Source organism: Apis laboriosa, unplaced genomic scaffold (genome assembly GCF_014066325.1).
Source record: "Apis laboriosa isolate Shangri-la unplaced genomic scaffold, ASM1406632v1 scaffold112_cov148, whole genome shotgun sequence".
Taxonomy (NCBI): domain Eukaryota; kingdom Metazoa; phylum Arthropoda; class Insecta; order Hymenoptera; family Apidae; genus Apis; species Apis laboriosa.
This window is the reverse complement of record NW_025220865.1, coordinates 6651584-6671555: the sequence shown is the minus strand read 5'-3', so window position 1 is coordinate 6671555 and position 19972 is coordinate 6651584. Positions and strand designations below refer to the sequence as shown.

Here is a 19972-nt window from a genome sequence, read left to right as displayed (position 1 = left end):
TTTTTTTTTTTTTCCTTTTTTTAATAAGAGCAAGGTTGCTTCTTAATAAACGATAAGGCAATGAACAAGTACTTCATTTAAAAATTATTGAATCGTTTTAAGATTTAAATTGATTGGGGATCAATGGATCGAAGAGTTTGATCGACTTCCTTCCAACTTCCTTCTTAAAATTGGAAGAAGAAAAAGCGAAGGATAGGAGAGGCATAACGTTCGTGATCGATGTCCGTATAATAATCCTGACTATAAATTTCCCTCTCGTTGACGTCATTCCGTGAACTATATCGGGACGAAGGCTCGATCGTGCGAGAGGCACCCAAAGGACTATCGCTATGAGAAAAGATGTAAATAAAGAAATTGTACGTTTAGATACGCGGAGAAATAAAATAATACGAATAAGAGACAAAGATCGAGATGTGTAATGCGTGTCGAATGCGAGTTAAGAATTTAAAGATTCTTAAGACGATAAATCCTTAAAGGGCGCATCGGTTTAAACGTGCATCGATTAATGAACATCTTCCTTGTAACAAATGAGCGCTTAATGCGCACCTGTCAGGTGGTTGAAAATTGCAACATCGCTTTCCATGCGATTCACGTACGTGGCGCAAAGAAAAGATTACGAGCCAATCGGGAAGCGCGATCCTTCCTCGAAACGTTTCTCGAAATTTCTTTTTTTTTTTTCAAAATTTTCTTCGAATTTTTTGACCCCCCCCCCCCTCCCCCTCCTATACTTTATGATCGTTCGGATTAAATTGGATCTTTGTTCATCGCATAAAATAATGAAATTTTACGTTTTTTTAGGAAAATTTTTTTTCAGGAAAATAGAAAAACAATCAAATATGACTAATGCCGAATCGAATATAGAAGCTAACCAGGAAAATAATAGCAAGATTCATTTACAATTAATATCAAGTTTTATAGGTATGAATCTTTTTTTTGTTTGTTTGTTTGTTTGTTTGTTTTTATTATGAAACGAGATTGAAAAAAAATTCGTCGATTTTGGCAATAAAGAAATTTTAAATGCAAATCTTCTTCTTATTAACTCTGCAATAGCACACCGGGATCTTTCATTATCTAAATAGGATATTTGTAATTTTGGAAAGCGTGATTATATGGCTTAAAATGTAAGAATTTGAAAGCATATTATTGATTTTTTTCAAAATTTTTTGTGCAAAGAACAAAACTAAAAAATTCCAATGTGCCCTTCGAGCAGAGCTGAAGGAAATGTGAAATAAATTAAAATAGATATTAAAAAAACTTAAAATATTCCTACGTTTTTTATATGCAATAATAATGTTAAAGTTAGTAATGTTTAAAATTTTATTATTTAGAATACTATTTCTCTATGTGAAAAAAAGAAAAATTTATTCGTAAAATCATCATCATTATCATTGAAAGGAATAAAAACGTATCTATCCATTTTTTTGAGTTCAATTAAATGAAAAAAAGTTTAATCACACTCTTGATAATGCGATGCTTTCGAATATCAATTTGAGAAATATTTTAATTACATCTCTTATTCTTATTCCAGTTAGTCTAGCATTATTCTCCGCCGGAATTTCCGCCGGTTGGCCAACGATCGCTGTTCCAAAGTTGGAAAATGAAAGCACATCTTCCAATTTTCATATAAGTCAAAATGATGGAATTTTGATAATTAACGCGATACCGGTAGGCGCCATTGTTGGATCAATTTTATCCGGTTTATTACTGAACGTTATCGGCAGAAAATGGTTCCTCTACGCGACCAGCGTACCATTCATAATCTGTTGGTTGCTCACCTGTTTCGCGAATTCTTGGATTGAAATTTTAGCAGCGAGACTGATATCTGGTATATCGGTCGGTGCCTTGTATTCCATGGCCCCATTGTATATAGGAGAATTGGTAGAGCCAAGAATCAGAGGAGCGAGTAACACTATGTTATCATTCATGTTTAATCTTGGATGCATCTTCATATTCGGTCTTCAACCAGTTTTAAAGAGAGAGGTAAGAATTATTTATTTTTTAAAATTTTTCATCGAAATCGGAATGATACGTTTAAAATATTGAAATCGTAACGATTGTTGTGTGTATTATTGTATATTTATACGATAAAATGTCTCTGAGAACAAGCAAGCGATATCAATTTTCTGAAAAAGAAAAAAAAAAAAAAAACGAAACTGATATATGTTTTCGCTTGTCAACTCGCGACTTTGTGCAAATTTATCTACTATGCATTATACATTCACGATAAATTTAAGATGACGTAATGTTTAAATAGTTTTGTTTGTACATGAAAATATGCAAAAATATGTAATCGTTAACGATACTGTATTTTTTTCCAGATTCTGTCATTTATCAATTTAATACCGATAGCCGTATTTCTCTTAACTATGCCATGGTTACCAGAATCGCCTTATTATTATTACAAGAAAAACGACAATAAATCCGCAGCGCTAACTTTGGTATGGCTAAGACGCAGGGAGGACAATAAGGAAGAGTTAAATAAGATAAAAAATATGATAGAAATGGAAAATGTAAACGGCTTCAAAAAAACACCATACGGGAAAGCACTGACACTTCTATTGCTGCTGATGGCGGCTCAACAATTGTCAGGATTCGCAGCCATTTTATTCAACAGCGGCGATTTGATTAAAAAATTCAATGTACAATTCGAACAGGATTATCTTCTTCTTATAATAAGCGCGATGTTTTTAGTTGCCAACTTATTATCCGCGTTTACCGTCGACAAAATCGGCAGAAAATCTGTTTTCCTAATATCGATGTACGGCACTGTTGTATGCCTTCTCGTGATTGGTGCCTATTTCTTTGTCGAACATATAGGGATAAAAGTCAGCAGTTATTCCATGATCCCATTGGTCTTTCTTGCGATTTACTTTCTTACTTTCTCGTATGGTTTAACCTCAATCCCGTATGTAGTCTCTTCGGAAATTTTCCCGACAAACATAAAAAATTGGGCAACCATGTTGTCCAACATTTTTGGATTCGTATTGTTCATAATCGTGTATAACGTTTATCGGCTTCTGAGCGACAAATATGGATACGTAATATTTCTTATCTTTGGCGTTATCGAATTTATAATCGGTATCATCTTGAACATAGCATTACCGGAAACGTCGTGCAAATCTTTTAACGAGATTCAGGAAATATTGAAAGGACACAAGAAGAAATAAAGGAAAGACAATAAATGATTTGCATTCTATTTATTCAATTTTCATCTATGGTTCTCTTTAAATCTCTGTTTCAAATTGTTGAATTGCCTAGAGAAGAACTTTCGAGAAGATAAGTATTTCGAATGTATTCGTGTATGTGAATTTGATCAAAAACGAATTTCATGAAATGTTAATACAAAACAAAAATAAAAATGGAAGATAGAAAAAATTTTTAAAAGTTATTCACACATTTATTGTAATTATATATTTTGTGTGGCTTACCAAAATATTACATTAAAAATGTAATGCTTATTACGTATGCTTATTATGCATTCGTTTACGTTCTCTTGGTGTCATCTTTATCACTTTTTTGATTGCATCTTTGATATGAAAAAATTTTATCTTACAATTGGATTGATAGATAATAAAGGAAGAATAAAAATAATATGAAAATTATTAAATATATAAAAGTATATTTATACCTTCCAAAGAAATTTGTTGTATCGTTTTCATGACATAATCATCATTATTATCAGATTCATATCTCGTCTAAGAGAAAAAAAATTCACGCTAATACGTCTTTTTCGGATATTGTACTTGCATAAAATATACATAAAATAGTAAAATATCATTTATGTAATAAATAAATAGGGAAATATAAAAAAAAAATTTATTTTATCTCTTGAATAATTTCCATAGAAGAAAATCTGAATCTAAAAGCAGTTGCTTTTATTTATTAATAATTATGAAATGATTCTCAATTGGCTCATATATATTTTTTTTTTGTTTTGCTAGTTATTTTTTTTAACGATAATTAGAATAGAATAAAATTAAATCATTTAGTAAAATAAGATAAAATTTGTAATGTTGAATTTTAATAAAAGAAATTCAGATTAAAAAAATTTAAATGTTAAGTTCTATCTAAATCATTATCGTAATTAAAAATGGCATAAAATGGCTTAAAATATTTGTTGTGTTACTTATTCATTCATATGTGTCAAACTTACCTCTTTCTTCGATAATTTTTTTTTTAATTGTTTCCTACGACTTTTTTTGTCGTTTATAGAATATCTTTCATCTTTTAGTACATTATGGTAATTAAAATTAATTATATCTGATTCCAATGATATCCATAAATCTCTCTTATCATTCCAATATTCTTTTCTATCTTCCCAATAACTTAATGGATGGCCGTAAAAAATTTGTGACATTGGATCAATTTCACCCTTAAAACACTATTCAAAGTTCACCCTTAATTTTACAATATGACAAATAAGATAAGATGATACAATAATATAATAAGATCTTTCAAAAAAAGAGTATACATACTTCAAAAGAGTATACATACTTTTTTGGATGTATGTGCATTTTGCATTTCAAGTATCTTTTTAGTATTTCTGTTTATAAATTTTATCATCAAACTACATACATCGTTATAACATATTTTTTGTGCTATAATGTAATCTTTTGTCATCATGTGTGGTAATTCTTGTATTAACATATCTAATAGATCTGATGTAAAATTCTGTAAATTTAATTAATTTAATTTTTTTATCGCGTTTATACATAAAAATTAACAAACTTCGAAATCAAAAACTGTTAATCCCATATCTTTATGAACCATAGCAATGTAGCCGAGAAAATCATTTTTCATTGATGTATTGTCATAATTTAAAAATAAAGCACACAACATTTCGCATATATTCCTAAATTTTTTTTTAAGTTTTGCTTCTTGAACGAAATATGGAAGTGATGTATCTTCGAAATATTTCACGTATTCTGGATGAGTTTTAAAAATCCTGCGAGTTTAACTTATATAAAATGAATTGATAAATATATAATTATATTTTCAAAAATTATTAGAACATTATAATTACATAGTGCATAGTGCAAATCCATAATACATGCTATCCCTCTCTACAATCGACCAAATTTCTTTCATTTTTTTGATATCTAGTGTAAAAATACTTTTGACATACTTTTCTTCCTGCCATTCTTGTTTCTTTTTATAGAGATACGGGAATGGATAAGTAACTAAATTTCCCATTTTTTAAATTTTTAAATACTTGAAATATTTTGATATTTTGTGACATATGTGATATTTATACAACTGAATATCACTTTTAACCTGTTACAAACTTTGGATTCATTTTTATCATAATTTCGTTCTCTTCGAATCTTTTTAAAAGATTCCTTAACTTTCAAAAAAATAAAAAAAGCGGTTGTAATATGCATATTTTTTTATTTTAATTATATGCTAAAATTTCCTTTTTGTCAAAACTTAAAAATTCTTATAAACAAAAGAAAATCAATAAATCAAATGAAACATATTCTATTTAATTAATTTGGCAATAAAGATAAAATATTATCAGTAAATTTTAATAACTAATTTAATATAATTTAATATAATTAAATTTTAATATAATATATAATAAATTATACGACATTTAACAATTTCATTATGTTAACTTTAAGAAAAATTTATTTCATGAATAAACTTTTATTTATTTACAAAGAAATAAATATAAAATACAATCTTAGACCATAACTTTTCCTAATGTATTAGCATACTGAAATTCTGAACTATTTTCATACTCGCACATATCCAATGCAATTACACAACTTTCCCTTACAACTCTCTTATTATCACTTAAATATTTGTTTAAAATATCAAAACAATCTTGAGTAGCAATGGAACCTAATGCTTCTGCACATTCGTGACGCACCATTTCATTTTCTTCTGTATTTTTTAAAGATGCTTCTAAATATGGGATAGCTATCTCTTTTTGAAGTTGTCCAAGAACAAAAGCTATCTCATGTTTGAACAAAGCACTTCCTACTTTTAGACCTATTTTTGCAAATAAATTTTTACATTTTTAAAATTATAAATTACATTACAAATTATAAATACAATTACATAAAATAGAAAATAAATAAATAATTATTATAGAAAGCATTATTATAAAGAATAATGAATCATTATTTTACCTTCACTAAGAACAAGAATACTTTCTGGAGTATTTATATTTCTCAAGGAGAACATGGCTCTATATCTTTCAAACAAAGAAATATTTTCATCTAAAAGAATTTCTTTTAATTTTTTAATATCGGTAATATTTGTTGGTGGTGCTGGATCCACTGACATATAAGGACTTTTTTGTAAATTAATTGAATTATTATTTGATTTTAACCACTCTATACGAGATAATGCCAATTGACATGTTTCTGCAACTTCTAGAACACGATCTTTGCTATATTCTTCCAATATAGGTATTACAATTGAATCTCCAATTGCACCTAAAGCTTCACCTATTACAAAAAAGTATATTTTTAAAAATATAAACAAAAATAAAAATAAAAAGTAAAAATAAAAACATGATATTTAATCTAATATATGATAAAAACCTGCTTCATGACGAACCATTGGTTCTTGTGTAGTATCTTTTAATATTTCAATAAGAACTGGTATAGCACGGGAATCTTGCATTTGACCAAGACAATATGCAAGTTCATGTTTTAATAGAGCTGATTCATCTTTAAAACAATTATGAATTTGTTGAATAGCTTCTACTCCACCAATATTTTTTAAGGTAAATAAAGCACGAAATCTTTCTTTTAGTGGTCGATTTTGATCGTTTAAGACATGGCCAATTGCAGAAATTTGATTCTTATTTACTTCTAACATATTTTTTAAATCAAATCAATTAAGTATATGAATTTATTAGAATTTATTAGTATTTTGTAAAACTTATTTCACTATTTAATATATACGATGTCACTTTTTATAATAATTTTTATTATAACACATGAAATTATATACTACCACTTTTGAGGTTAAGTATAAAAATGAATATATCAAATAGTCAACATTTCTGAAAAAAGATAACACAAAACCGTAAGGCTTATACTTATATGCGCATTAATTATTATATATATATATATATGTTCATAATAAGTAAAAACTTATATACATAAAATTAATTTATAAATTACAATTCTATTTTTAAAATATGGCGCAAAGTAAAACAGAAAAAATTGGAACAATTTTTACAAGGTAAAATTTCTTTTAATTTTAAAAATTTAAATCATTATAAAATAGGTTAAAATTTATATTCTTAAATTATTGATAGATAATTTATTATTATATTATAATGAATTATCTATTAATAATATTATATTATTATATAATTATATAATTATACTATATATAAATATGGTTATATTAATTATATTATTATATATAATAATTAATACATTACATAATTATTATTATATATAATAATATAATTATATATTTATATAAAACAATTAAAATAAAAAATTAATTAAAGAATGAAAATGTATTTTATTAAAAATTGTACAAAATCAAAATCTCATTATTTAAAATATAATTAAATTTAAATTTAATTATTTTACAATTCTGAAAAAATAAATTCATTTTAATCAATTATTATTATTATTAAATTATATTAAACTATTGCAAAATAATTTTTAAATAATATATTTTTATATTAATTTTAGAATAACAGCATTAGTACGCTCAGAAGCATTACATCCAAATAATTTGCCATTATGGTATAACATATATAAAAGCTTTCCTCCAAAAGATGAACCACTTTTTGCTAGAAAACCATCACAGAAAAAAATACAAGATATATTTTATGCTGAAGATATTATAAGAGCGTAAATAAAAATTTCAATTTTCATACAAATAATTCATATAAATATATTTATTATTAATAAACATAATTTATATTTATATTTCAAATATATATTTTTATAGAAAATTTCACAAAGATATGGAACTTCCTATAATAGATATGAAATCTGATAATGTTACGCAAACTCAAATATTTTTATCTTTATATAAAAATTTTTTACAGGTAATATGAGATACAAATTTTTAATATTTTTTCAATATTATTATATTTATTATTATTTTTATTATTATTATATTTATTATTATTATTTTTATAATTATATAACAATTAATTTTACATAAAAAATCAGAAAAAACTATAATATTTTTTTTAAATAGGATAATATTAAAGAAGAAGAAGCATATGAAAAGGCATTGCAAAATTATAAAGAAACTTATAATGCTAAAACAATACCTAAATCATAGATATCACATGAAGACACTAAAGATAACAAAGAACAACAAGAAATAGAATTTTGAATTAGAATACATATTTATAATACATATTTATAATAACATATTGTAAAAATAAAGAGAAAATTAATCATATGGAATATATATTTATTCTTCATTGTTTTTTTTTGTAAATATTGTTGTAGATAATAAAATTATTTTATTATTATTTTAATTATATATAACATATTTAATATATAACATATATAATATATAACATATTTAATATATAATAAATTATTACATAATAAATTAATAAAAATGTTTAATTTTTATCATTTTATTCTTCATTTTATTCTTTTTCAAAAAAAAACAAATTAAATTAAATTAAATTAAATGCAAAATTTAATTTAATATTAAAAATATTAATAATATGATAAATAATAAAGGATAAATCAAATAAAAATAGAAAAAAATTGGATAATTATAAAATTTTCTATAATTTTTCGTGAGATAGAATATGGTATATAGGTTCGGAAACTACCCTTAATAAGCAAGTTCTATTTAGTCTTCTTTTAATAGCATAACCTACCAAGTATTTTTCAAATTAAGGCATTCAAATTTATATTATAGTATTATGTTATAATATATTTTTTATTGATAAGTTGATTTTTATTTAAGTAAAAAAATAAAAATCAGTTTTAAATTGCATAATATAAAGATTATATAAAACTATTATTAATAATTTTTCAAAAGGAAAATTAAATTTCTAATAAATTAATTATTAAATAGATTAAAATGTCTATAAGAAAAACTTTTTCATTAGTTTTTATTAGAAAATCAACAGAAATTTTATTGGGTTTAAAAAAACGAGGATTCGGAAAAGATAAATGGAATGGTTTTGGCGGCAAAATAGAACCAGGAGAATCAATTTTACACGGAGCTATGCGGTAAATAATTTTAAAAAATTTACAAAAAATATTTTATCTGTAACAATAAAAAAAATATAAATTAAAATATGTGAACTTTTTAATAACGTAAACATTTTAAATAGAAAATATGTTCTATATGTAATAAGTTAAGAATCTTATATTCAACAATATTTTATATTTCATAATAACCAATACATTAATAACAACGAATTTCAACAAAGATTTTTATCATACTATTTAACAATATATAAGATGATTCATGAAAAATGTAATTAAAGCTGAAAAAAATATTAGTTAAATACTATATTATTATATTAAATACCATATATAAAAGCATTTTTATTAAAATAATAAAAGTAATATATATACTAGATATATATATGATTTTTTACTTAAAATTTTTTTAATAATATAATACTACATTATTACTATATATAGTAATTAAATTATCTTCTTAATTTTATTTAAATCTATATTTTATCATTTAAAAGAAATTTTTAAATTTTTTATGAATCATCTTGTATATACAGGTACAGTTTTAAAAAATTAAATAAATATAAAATATTTTATATATATATATATATATATATATGTTTAAATTAAAATTATATGTGATTAGTAAAAATAGTATAAAAAATATTTAAGCTAAAAGTATAATGTATGCTGTATAATATAAATATTACGTATATTATTTCTATTATACATTATATTATATTGAAATATTTCTATCACAAATAGATAGGAATTAAAGTAAATTTCAAATCATCAGTGCATAATTTTATAGTGAATTAAAAGAAGAATGTGGTTTATCTGCACAAGAACTAAGAAAAATTGGAATTCTAGAATTTGAATTTGAAGAAAATGAAGTTCTATTAGAAGTTCATGTTTTTGAAACATATAAATATTATGGAAAGATAATAGAATCTGAAGGTATTTAAATTTTGAACAATAATTTTTTTAAACAATATTATTATAATATTAATATTATAATGAAATATTTATTCTAATTAATAATAGTAATTATATATATTTTATGTGCAATTATTATTCAATGATTCTATATTTGTTTATTTTAATTATGTTGCAATTTTTATTTAATTAATTATTTAATTATTTAATTAAGCATAAAATTGCATATGATATATGCTTAAATTAAACAAATTGTGGAGATCAATTAAAAAGACAGAAAAAAAACAGAAAATACATTTGAGCAAAATGAAAAATTTTAAAATATATATATTACATGTAATATAATCTAATATATATTTTTTTAAAAATATAATAAATACATTGTAATTATATTTATATTTTTTTGTTCAGAAATGCGACCAAAATGGTATAATTTGAAAGATATTCCTTTTAAAGAAATGTGGCCGGATGATGAATATTGGTTTCCTTATATGTTACGAGGGCAATTTTTTAAGGGATATTTTTTATACAGAGGTGAAGATCTAATTCTGAAATATAACATTGAAACTATGGAAGAACTACCAACTTTAGATCATATTTCTTAATATTCTCATTCATAATTTTCATACATTCCTCTTTTTTTTACATATTAATAATCATAATTATTATTAAAAAATTCACTTTCACTTTTATTTTTATAATTATAATAAAATTTGGCTTTACATTTGATAACTTTTTTAATGGTAAAACCATTATCATCTTGGAATCATTATTTGTTATCACTTATTAATCTTAGATTATATCGAAAGGAATTTTAAGCAAATATTGTACAAATATATTACATTGATACTACATTAATTATACCTATCTGTAATTTTTAATCAAGTAAAAGCATACACAATAAATTATCTCAAATAAAATATATAAATATTTGATAATGATATTATCATATAGTGATATTTCAGAGATCATTAAATAAATTTTTCTGTATTGCAAAGCTAATAATAAGTTTTTCTAATTTTTTTTTATCAAATAAATATATAACTATTTTAAAAATCTAAGTACTTATGATAAGTTATAAAACTATACTGTGATACCTCACATGAAGATAAAAATATTTTGCTTAAATTATATTATCATTTCATAAATAAAAATTTTGCAAAGAATATATCAATCAAGCACCATATAGCTTGGATAGAATAAAGAATAAATATTTTTGTCTTCAGTTCAAAAGATATAAGATGAGGCAAGATTAAAAGCTTAAAATCTACAATCTAAAATATGGACGTATAGAATTGTCAACCACACACAATTGTATCACTTTTTGCACCACAAAGTACTCGCTTGACTTTACTTTATCTTTACTTTATATATTTACTATATAATTAAATTATGATTAAGCAGCTGACCAATGTTCAGATCTCCATAAGAGAGCATACATACTATGCTTAAGATCTTCTGCGTCTAAACTATCAATCAAAAAATCTGTATATCGCGAAATTAAACTTCGGTAACCCTGACCAACAGTTGCCAATACTAATTTCTTTTCATCTGTTGATTTAAATGATATTATTTGACATACCTTACCTTCAAAAGGTCTGAAAACGGTAATAGGTCTAAGTGAATTACATTCAGCTACTACAATACATCCCCAAGTAGTACCAATATACAACTGATTCCTACAAGTTTCTAGAGCTGTTACTTGGCACTTTTCTGTTGATAAATTTTCTTCTATAGAAATGGATTTTAAACTCTCTGAACAAGGTACTAATTTAGACATATCTAATTTATTTATTATTTGTCTAGTATCCACATCCCATTGATACACAATACATCCAGGATACGTATATGATAATACAGAATTTTCTGCACTCAATAAATGTGTAGCAAATAAATTTTTAATAGCTGCTTCTCCAGTTACATGAGAAACTTGTGCTGCATCTATTAAATTATTATCTCTTAAAACATAAATTGATACTTTACCAAAACTTTGTCCAATCCATAATTCCAATATGCGTTTTTTTTTATAAACAGCTGCTAAAGAATATGTCTTTACATTGTCTTGAATATCAGTCGTAATTTCCATTTTTTTCATTTGTGTAAATGAATTTGATAATAAAAATGTTTTTCCACTATGCAATGCTACTGCAAAATGTTTTATTTGTTCTAAATAAATTAAACCTACTATTTTAGATTCTATACTATGATCAGGTTCAAGATTATAACTAGCAACACAACCAAAATTACTGCCTAAATAAACATGTATTTGTCCTATATCATCACCAATCCATATATATCCATCTACTCCACACATTGCATATGGTATTACAGGAGTTTCAATCCTAACATGTTGTAACCAACCTTTCTGTGTTCCTAATAACATATCAACTTCACCATTATTATGTCCAAACCAAATTTCATCTCCACTTAAATTTTCTTCTATAGTTCTATTTGTCATAGTAATAGCAGTTACTTGAGTTCTTTCTGTTAATAATATAACATCTATAAGATGTGTAAATTCAGGTGCTGATGCAATAGAAACTATTTGACTTGCAGTAGGTCGATCTTTTGGATTTTGAGCCCAACATATAACCATTAAATCAAGAGCATAACAAGGATGAAATGTTTCTCTATATGTTAATGGTGGTCTTCCACCTTCCAAAATACATTCTTTAACTGCTTCATGACCCTCAAATGGTTGTCTTAAAGTAATTAATTCATATATAAACATTCCAAATGAAAAAGAATCAACTTTTTCAGTATATTCTTCTTCACCATTATATTTAATAATTTCAGGTGCCATAAATCCTTCAGTTCCACCAAATCCTTTAGCACCAGTTGGTAATGTAAGTCTGGATATACCATAATCAGCAACCTTAACATGAACAGGATGTTCAGGATAATCTTGAAATGGTAAAGGCATCTGCCAAACTAAAACATTTTCTGATTTTAAATCTCTATAAATTACATGTTGTTGATGAAGATATTCTACAGCTTTTGCTACTTGAAGAATTATAGCTTGTAATGTATATGGATCTAATTTAGCACCAGAACGTCTATAATTTTTCAATACATTATCCAATGCACCTTCTGGTGCTAAATCTAGTACTAGTGCTAATGGACTAACTACTATTCCAATTAAAGGTACAATATTTGTATGTCTAAGAGTCAACAAAATGTTTAATTCTTGTCTTGCTGTACAGTAAGCTTTACAAGCATACTGTAATGGATCTCTATCCCATTTACTTTGAGCTGCTTTATAAGCAAGAACAGCAGATTGTTTTGAATTTGGACCTGGTGGAACTGGTTGTAACATTTTGATGGCAACATCGATTTTTTGATAAGTTCCTGGTAATCGACAAACACCTTTAAATACAAATCCAAATGCTCCTCGACCTAATAACTTTCCCAATTTAATATCTTCTGATTTTATTAAATGCTTCGATCCGAGATCCATAAAAATTATATCGGGAGCTACATGTGATAATGGTATATCAGAATGTTTAGGACAACTTATTGGTTTATTACTATAAGCAGATAAAATACATTCTTCGACCATCCAAGAATATGCTAAAATACCTTCAGAATGGCTATTTTGTTTAATAATATCTGGATGACCTTCTAAAGATGGCATTCTACTTGATGTTAAGCTATCATATCCCACACCACTATCACCATCAGACTTATAACTATCTTGACTTTGTCTTTCTTTATTTATATAATATTTTTGGATATCTTCCGTTAAACGATCATTATCGCTAATTTCATTTTCATTTTCTCCGTTATTTAATAGACAGCGTGGACATGGTATCAATCGTGTAACTAATAGTTTACCTTCAGATGTATGCACAAAACGTGTTCCTAATGTAGGATACCAATCTTCTAATAAAATATCGATATGATCAACTATTAAGGCCAATAATTGTGGCATACTTTCTGGTCGAGGTTCTACTACAATTGCTTGATAGCCCATTGGTTCCTCTTCAGCTGAATCCGACATTATAGGTTGTTTTATCACCAAAGTATCAACTGGAAACCAAATTTCTAAAATTGCAGAATTTTTTAAATCTACTGTACACCATATTCCATCCTGTTTCAATTTAAATTTAAATTGTCTATAGTCATATGGTGAATTCTTTAAATTATAATTGACTTCTTTAAGACGCAGTAAAGTGATATTAGAATATTTTAACTCTATTCCTGTTTGCCAAAGTATCCACTCTGCTTGTGTATCTAACAAACTTGTAAAAATATTATCATCAACAAAATCTTTGAAAGGCGCTAAAAATGACATCACAATTTCAACAATAGCATCATCGGCTAAAATTCTAGTTATGAGCCTTGACCAAAAGCCACTGGGAAAATAAGACATTAAAAGTAATCGCGTAACAGAACAATCTGGTTGTGATCTAGATGTCAATACACATTCTGTATTCAATTTATCTCCAGAAGAATTTTGAAATGTTATCATTGGAGATGTAATTTTTTTAGAACGTATATGCCAACCTCGTGTTTTTACAGGAATTTTGATTATTTGATTATTTCTTAAAATATCCTCTTCAGTTGGCAACAAAGAGGGAATTAATAAAGTACGATAGTCCCAAGTTAATGCAACTTCGAACTTATTTAATAAGTTAACGATATATCCTTGCGTATCTATAGATGATATAGTAGAAGATTTAAATACATGTTGAATATCGTCTAATTTCATTATACCACATCTGGCAAAAGGATTAATTTCACGTATTGTTACTACATGTGCTAACATATCGCAAAGCCATTGTGGATCGAGAAAATATAAATCTTTCAAAGTAGCATCGTCATAATGTAAAATAATGCCATTTTCATGAAGAAAAAGTGTCGCTTGATGTAATTCAGCAGGATCTCTAAATGATCTATGCAATTTTTGAAGCTCGTTATTTACTGCCGTATAATACTGATCAGCTTTCAAAACCGGATCCGTACCTGATAATTTCCTATCATGTGCAAGCTGTATTACCACGTCTTCCAAGGCAAGATAACTGGCAGGAACTTTTTGTTCGAGCAATAATTCTTTGCTTCCAGGTGATCTTAAACTAAATACAACATCATATATTAAATTACACAGCATTTTTATATTATGCTTCGTTTTACAGCTCACTTCGATAGTCTCCATCACTTTTGGCAAACCACATTTTTCAGCATCAACTACATTTATAAATTTATCACGGATATATTGCTGTAAAGCCTCGCTATGTTCGTATGATATATCATAATGAGTGCCAACGATAATTACAGGTGAATTAGGAGCTCTGCTTTGGATATTTACCAACCACTGAAATATTTCTGATACACCTTTAAAACCATCTGTAATTCTCCATACAACTAAATATAAACTCCGCTTAGACAAAAAATATTGATGCGTTGCATAATATTCTCTTTGCCCACCAAAATCCCACGTTCTAAAATAAACTGGACCATGAGATGATTGTCCTCTCACTTTTTTCTCGTAAATCCAATCCCCAATATCAACACCTACAGTGGATATTATTGTTCCTCTGGCAGTCTTTGCATTAATGTTTTTATTGCCCATTCTTTTCGCCCAATGTTCTGTAGCTTTTTTTTTATTTGGAACTTCACCTTCTTGTCTCAATTGTTCTAATAAACTAGTCTTACCGATACCTTGAATCCCTACGATCATTAATTTCATACGTGCATATGATTTAGCATCCTCTAAGATTGATTTTAAATATCCAATCACGTCCATCGTTTTATATTTTTTCGATTCAATCATGGTTTTCAAAGGTTCTTGCAATTTACAACCTTGAGTATTTAAATTCCACAAACGAGAAAGTAATCCCATTTGTGGTGGCAATTCGACAATGTCCGGATTACCGCTTATATTTAAAACAGATAGATTATTAAGTTCATAAATATTTTGTGGAATCTCTTTCAATTTATTGTTACTAACATCAAGCATGCTGACGTTAGGGAACAGAAGGTACAATTTTGAACCAGAATAATTAGTTTTTGTATCTATGTTCTCCTCTTCTAAATTTGGCATTTCTCCATCATCGACTGACGTCAATTGTATTCTATTCAATAAATTATTAGCAAGAATTAACGTTCTTAAATTTTCTAAACGTAAATGACGTCTATGCGTGCAAACCGACATGAGAACTACGTCACGCAAAGATGTAGCTATTTGTCTATTACTGCCCGGAACAATTGGAGATTGTACGTTTGTTGTAGGGCAATAACACGCAGTATTTGCTTGTTCCATCAAATCGGCACCGTCCACTTGTGGTAAACTGGGCCATCGAGAGATTTGATTATTGGATAAATCTAATTGTTTCAAACTTGCTGGATACGATGTTATATGACTCATAGATCGAAGAGAATTATAAGCCATATTTAATCTCACTAGATTAACAGCTAAACATGGCAAAGCTACTGGAATGCTATTGAATAAATTATGCGCCAAATTCAAGGATGTAAGCACTGATCTTGCTCCACCTTCGTTATCATCTGAAACTTTTTCCGATACTTGAACAGATTTGGTCCAAACATGAGGTCGATCCATCTCTATGATTTGTGCATTTGCTATTTTAGTAAATGACTCAAATTCTAAAGAATCTTCGCGAGAAATAGCCAATTGAGATGCTAAACTTCGACTGCTGGGACTATTATTCAAACAATCTTCTCGTTGTGTTTTTCGTGAAATATTTTGAGAAACTTGACTTGGTAAATCTTTCAATAAATTAAAGGAAACGTTCAATTCTTTTAATTTTGGAGCTCGCCATAAATTATCCGGAAGACATTGTAATTTATTGTTTGAGACATCCATAATCTCCAATGTAGGTAAGCTCATTATAAATTCTGGCAATTGTTCCAATCGATTGTCTTGAAGATACATCTCTTCTAAAACTGGACACAATTTATCTTTAGAACTTTTTGGTTCAGCTGTAAGAGTATCTATTTTATTTTGAGCCATATTAAGATACCGTAGGCTTTGTAAATAAAATACAATAGATGGTACAGAAGTGATGGAATTATGAGAAATATCTATCCTCGTGATAGCATATAATACCAAATCGTTATTTTTAGCGCTCAGCTTTTTATTTACATGTAACACAGCATCTGTTAACCATTGAGCCCGTATTTGTGAGAGATGACATTGTTGATTATGCCAATTTATCATTGTCGGTGTATTTGGAAATAATGTCGAATATGTGACATTGCCAAAAGAGGATAATGCAGAAAAATGAGATGTTTGAGTACATTCAGTCATAGCTTTTTTATTGATTTTGTATTCTGAATCAGGATAAGCTTTTATAGACAATAATTTTGCTGTGAGAGCTTCGTCACGGTTTTGTGCAGCAATTTTGATTGCTTTACATGTATTATCCACGGCACCGTGTTTCAATAAAAGATCTGCAATTTTTATGTCACGTTGTTGACAAGCTATAATTAACGCGCTAGAATAATTATTTTCTGGATCGTTCTGATCGTAAGGAACTTTCATAGGCAAATTAGGATCAGCACCTGCCAATAATAAAGCGCTAACTACTTCTGTATGCTTGCCTTTCACCGCTGCATGTAAAGAAGTTTCAGTGGCATTATTACAATACAAATCTAAATTTAATGGACATATCATATTATCATCCTTTTTATCGAACGCTTTACTTCTAAAATTCAAACTAGACATCAATCTTTGTATTCCACTTGAAATTTTTCTTTTCGACATAGGAAGTGGCTGCGCCACTCCCATATCTTCCTCTTTAATTTTTCTCGCTTTTACTTTATAATTCAGTAATAACTCTACAATTTTAATATTTCCAAGCATACTAGATATGTAAAGAATATTTTGTCCTGTTACATCTTGAGAATTGATATCAAATGGCATTTCGTATTCAAATTCTCCGGATGAATCTTTGTAGCGTTGATACGTATGTTGTGGATATTCGAATTTTAATAATAAATCAATAACTAAATGATGGCCATTTATAGCTGCTACATGAATCGGTAACCATTTTTCAACAGTTAAAGATTGTACTTGTTTAGGAAAATGTCGAAGAAGCAATTCTACTATTTCTACTTTACCATTGTAACAGGCTATATATAATGGACAATATTTAGTAACAGGATGCACTCTACAATCTGCACTATGATCTAAAAGCAAACGAACTATATCCTTGTGACCCATCTCACTGGCTATAAAAAGTAAAGTATTTGCGCCATTCGGTGCCATATTGATAATGCAATCTAAATCTGACATATGATTTTGAATGATATTTTTAGCTGCCACAAAATCTCCTTGAATACATATTGCACGCAAAGAAGCATGTACAGCAAGTTTTGCCAATTCATATTTTTCAGCTGCTGATTTAAGCAAATTTATACAAACATCTTGCTTAGCTTCTTCAGCCACATCTAATGGTCTCTCACCGTTATTGTCTTGAATCATTAGACTAGCATTGAATTTTAAAAGTTTTTCAATATTGGAACTATGACCGTGTTCTGCACAAATGTGTAATGGTGTTCGATAATGACCTCTGGGTCCACATGGTATATTTGGATTTGCCCCAGCAAAAAGTAGTACATCTAAACATCTTGAATTTTCAGTAATAGCTGCAGCATGTAATGGTGTTCTACCCCATGAATCTTGACTATTTATATATTGTGCATGCTCTCCTCTTAAAAGATCTTCTAATAATTCTGCATTATCCCATAAAGCAGCTTGGTGTAACAAACGACCAGGAAAATCTTCATCAATAGGAGTATAATCTTCCATGATGTAAACTATAAATATTTACATTGTATTGTTATATTAGTATTTTTTACAATATTTTTCTATGTAATAAAAATATTATTCTGTACTTACTAATTATATCTTGAATATAAATATCTTAATTACATGATTATAAATTTTTTTTTTGATCACTTTTATCATTTGATCACTTATATAGTCATACTATTGATATACTCTTCTTTTATGATATTTTACATAATATGATTTTTTATTTTCAATTTGATCAAATTTGAATGTTTTAGTTTTAAATTCAATACAATTTAAAATAAAAAAGATTTTACCATTCTTTATAAATTTCAGATCCACTGTATTCAAAGTGGAAGTTAGATACTTAAAATTGTTTATATACATTTGTAAAATTTCGATTATTATTTTATTTGTTTTTATATTAAAAATTGTATACATATATTTTGAATAGAATTTTGATTTTAATGTAATTTTAATAAGATTGTTACTTTCTTTTCATTATAAAAGAATAATCTTTTGTATTTGTGATTTAAAATTCAATGCATAAATAGAAAAACTCACATATATATCAAAACACATATCAATCGGAGTACGATTGAATATGTTACAAAAATCATGTTCGATCGATATTTTTTAATTTTTCGTTATTCACTGTACACATGTAATTTTTTCCCATGTTTTTTATATATCTTTTTTGCACTGACAATTACAATAACAATTCGTTTAATTTGAAACGAAAAACTAGTGCGATACTAAACATAACTCTTAATAATCGCCATTTTGCCAGTTCTCTTTATCGACTGTACACATCTTTAGCTATAATTTTATACATGAATAATATCGGATCGATTTAAATAAATAGCATTAGCAAAAACGAGATATAGAATAGATCTATCAACTTATAGAAACTTATAGAACTTCGCATTACACAAACTGAAATACCGATCGTGTAAAAGGAATCTTTTATGAATTAAAGCAATTTAGGAATATAATCAATCTAACTGCAAAACTTTGTAAAGTTAGTAGTGGTAATAAAAAATGTTTTCTATTATATCAACACATAAAAATTCTATATGATATATTGTATATTGTATCGTGTGATCAACAATGAGATTAATGAACTGTCGACACAATT

The 19972-nt window shown here is 26.7% G+C and overlaps 6 protein-coding genes across 7 annotated transcripts in view; 3 read left to right on the top strand and 3 right to left on the bottom strand.

Moving 5' to 3' along the window:
- The window catches only part of LOC122714781 (facilitated trehalose transporter Tret1-like), a 7775-nt gene extending 4400 nt beyond the window's left edge, over positions 1–3375 (top strand). Inside the window, exons 2-4 of one of the 2 annotated variants that reach the window (XM_043936444.1) lie at positions 799–918; positions 1529–1980; positions 2319–3375. In XM_043936444.1, coding sequence (XP_043792379.1) covers positions 837–918; positions 1529–1980; positions 2319–3167 — 1383 coding nt within the window. In that variant the 5' untranslated portion in view covers positions 799–836 and the 3' untranslated portion in view covers positions 3168–3375. The remainder of the gene's footprint in view (positions 1–798; positions 919–1528; positions 1981–2318) is intronic. The other variant, XM_043936452.1, reaches the window with a different exon arrangement.
- A 630-nt stretch (positions 3376–4005) lies between these two features.
- Positions 4006–5306, bottom strand: LOC122713882. The gene is made up of 3 exons (XM_043934697.1): positions 5024–5306; positions 4729–4945; positions 4006–4671 (listed from the first exon to the last, which is right to left on the bottom strand). The coding sequence occupies exons 1-3, from the start codon at positions 5191–5193 to the stop codon at positions 4477–4479; spliced, it is 582 nt and encodes a 193-aa protein (XP_043790632.1). The 5' UTR covers positions 5194–5306; the 3' UTR covers positions 4006–4476.
- Positions 5307–5585: 279 nt separating this feature from the next.
- Positions 5586–6882, bottom strand: LOC122712196 (deoxyhypusine hydroxylase). Its single transcript, XM_043931638.1, has 3 exons — positions 6552–6882; positions 6135–6455; positions 5586–5994 (listed from the first exon to the last, which is right to left on the bottom strand). The coding sequence occupies exons 1-3, from the start codon at positions 6829–6831 to the stop codon at positions 5684–5686; spliced, it is 912 nt and encodes a 303-aa protein (XP_043787573.1). The 5' UTR covers positions 6832–6882; the 3' UTR covers positions 5586–5683.
- A 129-nt stretch (positions 6883–7011) lies between these two features.
- LOC122712206 (probable 28S ribosomal protein S23, mitochondrial) lies at positions 7012–8394 on the top strand. The gene is made up of 4 exons (XM_043931649.1): positions 7012–7200; positions 7668–7829; positions 7930–8029; positions 8185–8394. The coding sequence occupies exons 1-4, from the start codon at positions 7157–7159 to the stop codon at positions 8269–8271; spliced, it is 393 nt and encodes a 130-aa protein (XP_043787584.1). The 5' UTR covers positions 7012–7156; the 3' UTR covers positions 8272–8394.
- A 585-nt stretch (positions 8395–8979) lies between these two features.
- LOC122712343 (7,8-dihydro-8-oxoguanine triphosphatase-like) lies at positions 8980–10980 on the top strand. The gene is made up of 3 exons (XM_043931914.1): positions 8980–9188; positions 9955–10100; positions 10491–10980. The coding sequence occupies exons 1-3, from the start codon at positions 9037–9039 to the stop codon at positions 10682–10684; spliced, it is 492 nt and encodes a 163-aa protein (XP_043787849.1). The 5' UTR covers positions 8980–9036; the 3' UTR covers positions 10685–10980.
- A 72-nt stretch (positions 10981–11052) lies between these two features.
- On the bottom strand, positions 11053–19093 carry LOC122712336 (leucine-rich repeat serine/threonine-protein kinase 1). The gene is made up of 2 exons (XM_043931901.1): positions 18943–19093; positions 11053–18860 (listed from the first exon to the last, which is right to left on the bottom strand). The coding sequence occupies exon 2, from the start codon at positions 18850–18852 to the stop codon at positions 11476–11478; it is 7377 nt and encodes a 2458-aa protein (XP_043787836.1). The 5' UTR covers positions 18853–18860; positions 18943–19093; the 3' UTR covers positions 11053–11475.
- Positions 19094–19972: the final 879 nt, after the last annotated feature.

What these genes read in the sequence shown, in the direction of transcription:
- LOC122712336 (XM_043931901.1), bottom strand. Translation starts at nt 18,852, where the DNA reads ATGGAAGATTATACTCCTATTGATGAAGATTTTCCTGGTCGTTTGTTA.
- LOC122713882 (XM_043934697.1), bottom strand. Translation starts at nt 5,193, where the DNA reads ATGGGAAATTTAGTTACTTATCCATTCCCGTATCTCTATAAAAAGAAA. An exon ending in GGATTTGCACTATGCACTAT is followed by an intron (nt 4,946 to 5,023) that starts GTAATTATAATG and finishes TTAAACTCGCAG; the next exon opens with GATTTTTAAAACTCATCCAG. An exon ending in TAACAGTTTTTGATTTCGAA is followed by an intron (nt 4,672 to 4,728) that starts GTTTGTTAATTT and finishes TTAAATTTACAG; the next exon opens with AATTTTACATCAGATCTATT.
- LOC122712343 (XM_043931914.1), top strand. Translation starts at nt 9,037, where the DNA reads ATGTCTATAAGAAAAACTTTTTCATTAGTTTTTATTAGAAAATCAACA. An exon ending in ATTTTACACGGAGCTATGCG is followed by an intron (nt 9,189 to 9,954) that starts GTAAATAATTTT and finishes ATAATTTTATAG; the next exon opens with TGAATTAAAAGAAGAATGTG. An exon ending in AAAGATAATAGAATCTGAAG is followed by an intron (nt 10,101 to 10,490) that starts GTATTTAAATTT and finishes TTTTTTGTTCAG; the next exon opens with AAATGCGACCAAAATGGTAT.
- LOC122712196 (XM_043931638.1), bottom strand. Translation starts at nt 6,831, where the DNA reads ATGTTAGAAGTAAATAAGAATCAAATTTCTGCAATTGGCCATGTCTTA. An exon ending in AATGGTTCGTCATGAAGCAG is followed by an intron (nt 6,456 to 6,551) that starts GTTTTTATCATA and finishes TTTTTGTAATAG; the next exon opens with GTGAAGCTTTAGGTGCAATT. An exon ending in TATTCTTGTTCTTAGTGAAG is followed by an intron (nt 5,995 to 6,134) that starts GTAAAATAATGA and finishes TTGCAAAAATAG; the next exon opens with GTCTAAAAGTAGGAAGTGCT.
- LOC122712206 (XM_043931649.1), top strand. Translation starts at nt 7,157, where the DNA reads ATGGCGCAAAGTAAAACAGAAAAAATTGGAACAATTTTTACAAG. An exon ending in ATTGGAACAATTTTTACAAG is followed by an intron (nt 7,201 to 7,667) that starts GTAAAATTTCTT and finishes TATTAATTTTAG; the next exon opens with AATAACAGCATTAGTACGCT. An exon ending in TATATAAAAATTTTTTACAG is followed by an intron (nt 8,030 to 8,184) that starts GTAATATGAGAT and finishes TTTTTTAAATAG; the next exon opens with GATAATATTAAAGAAGAAGA.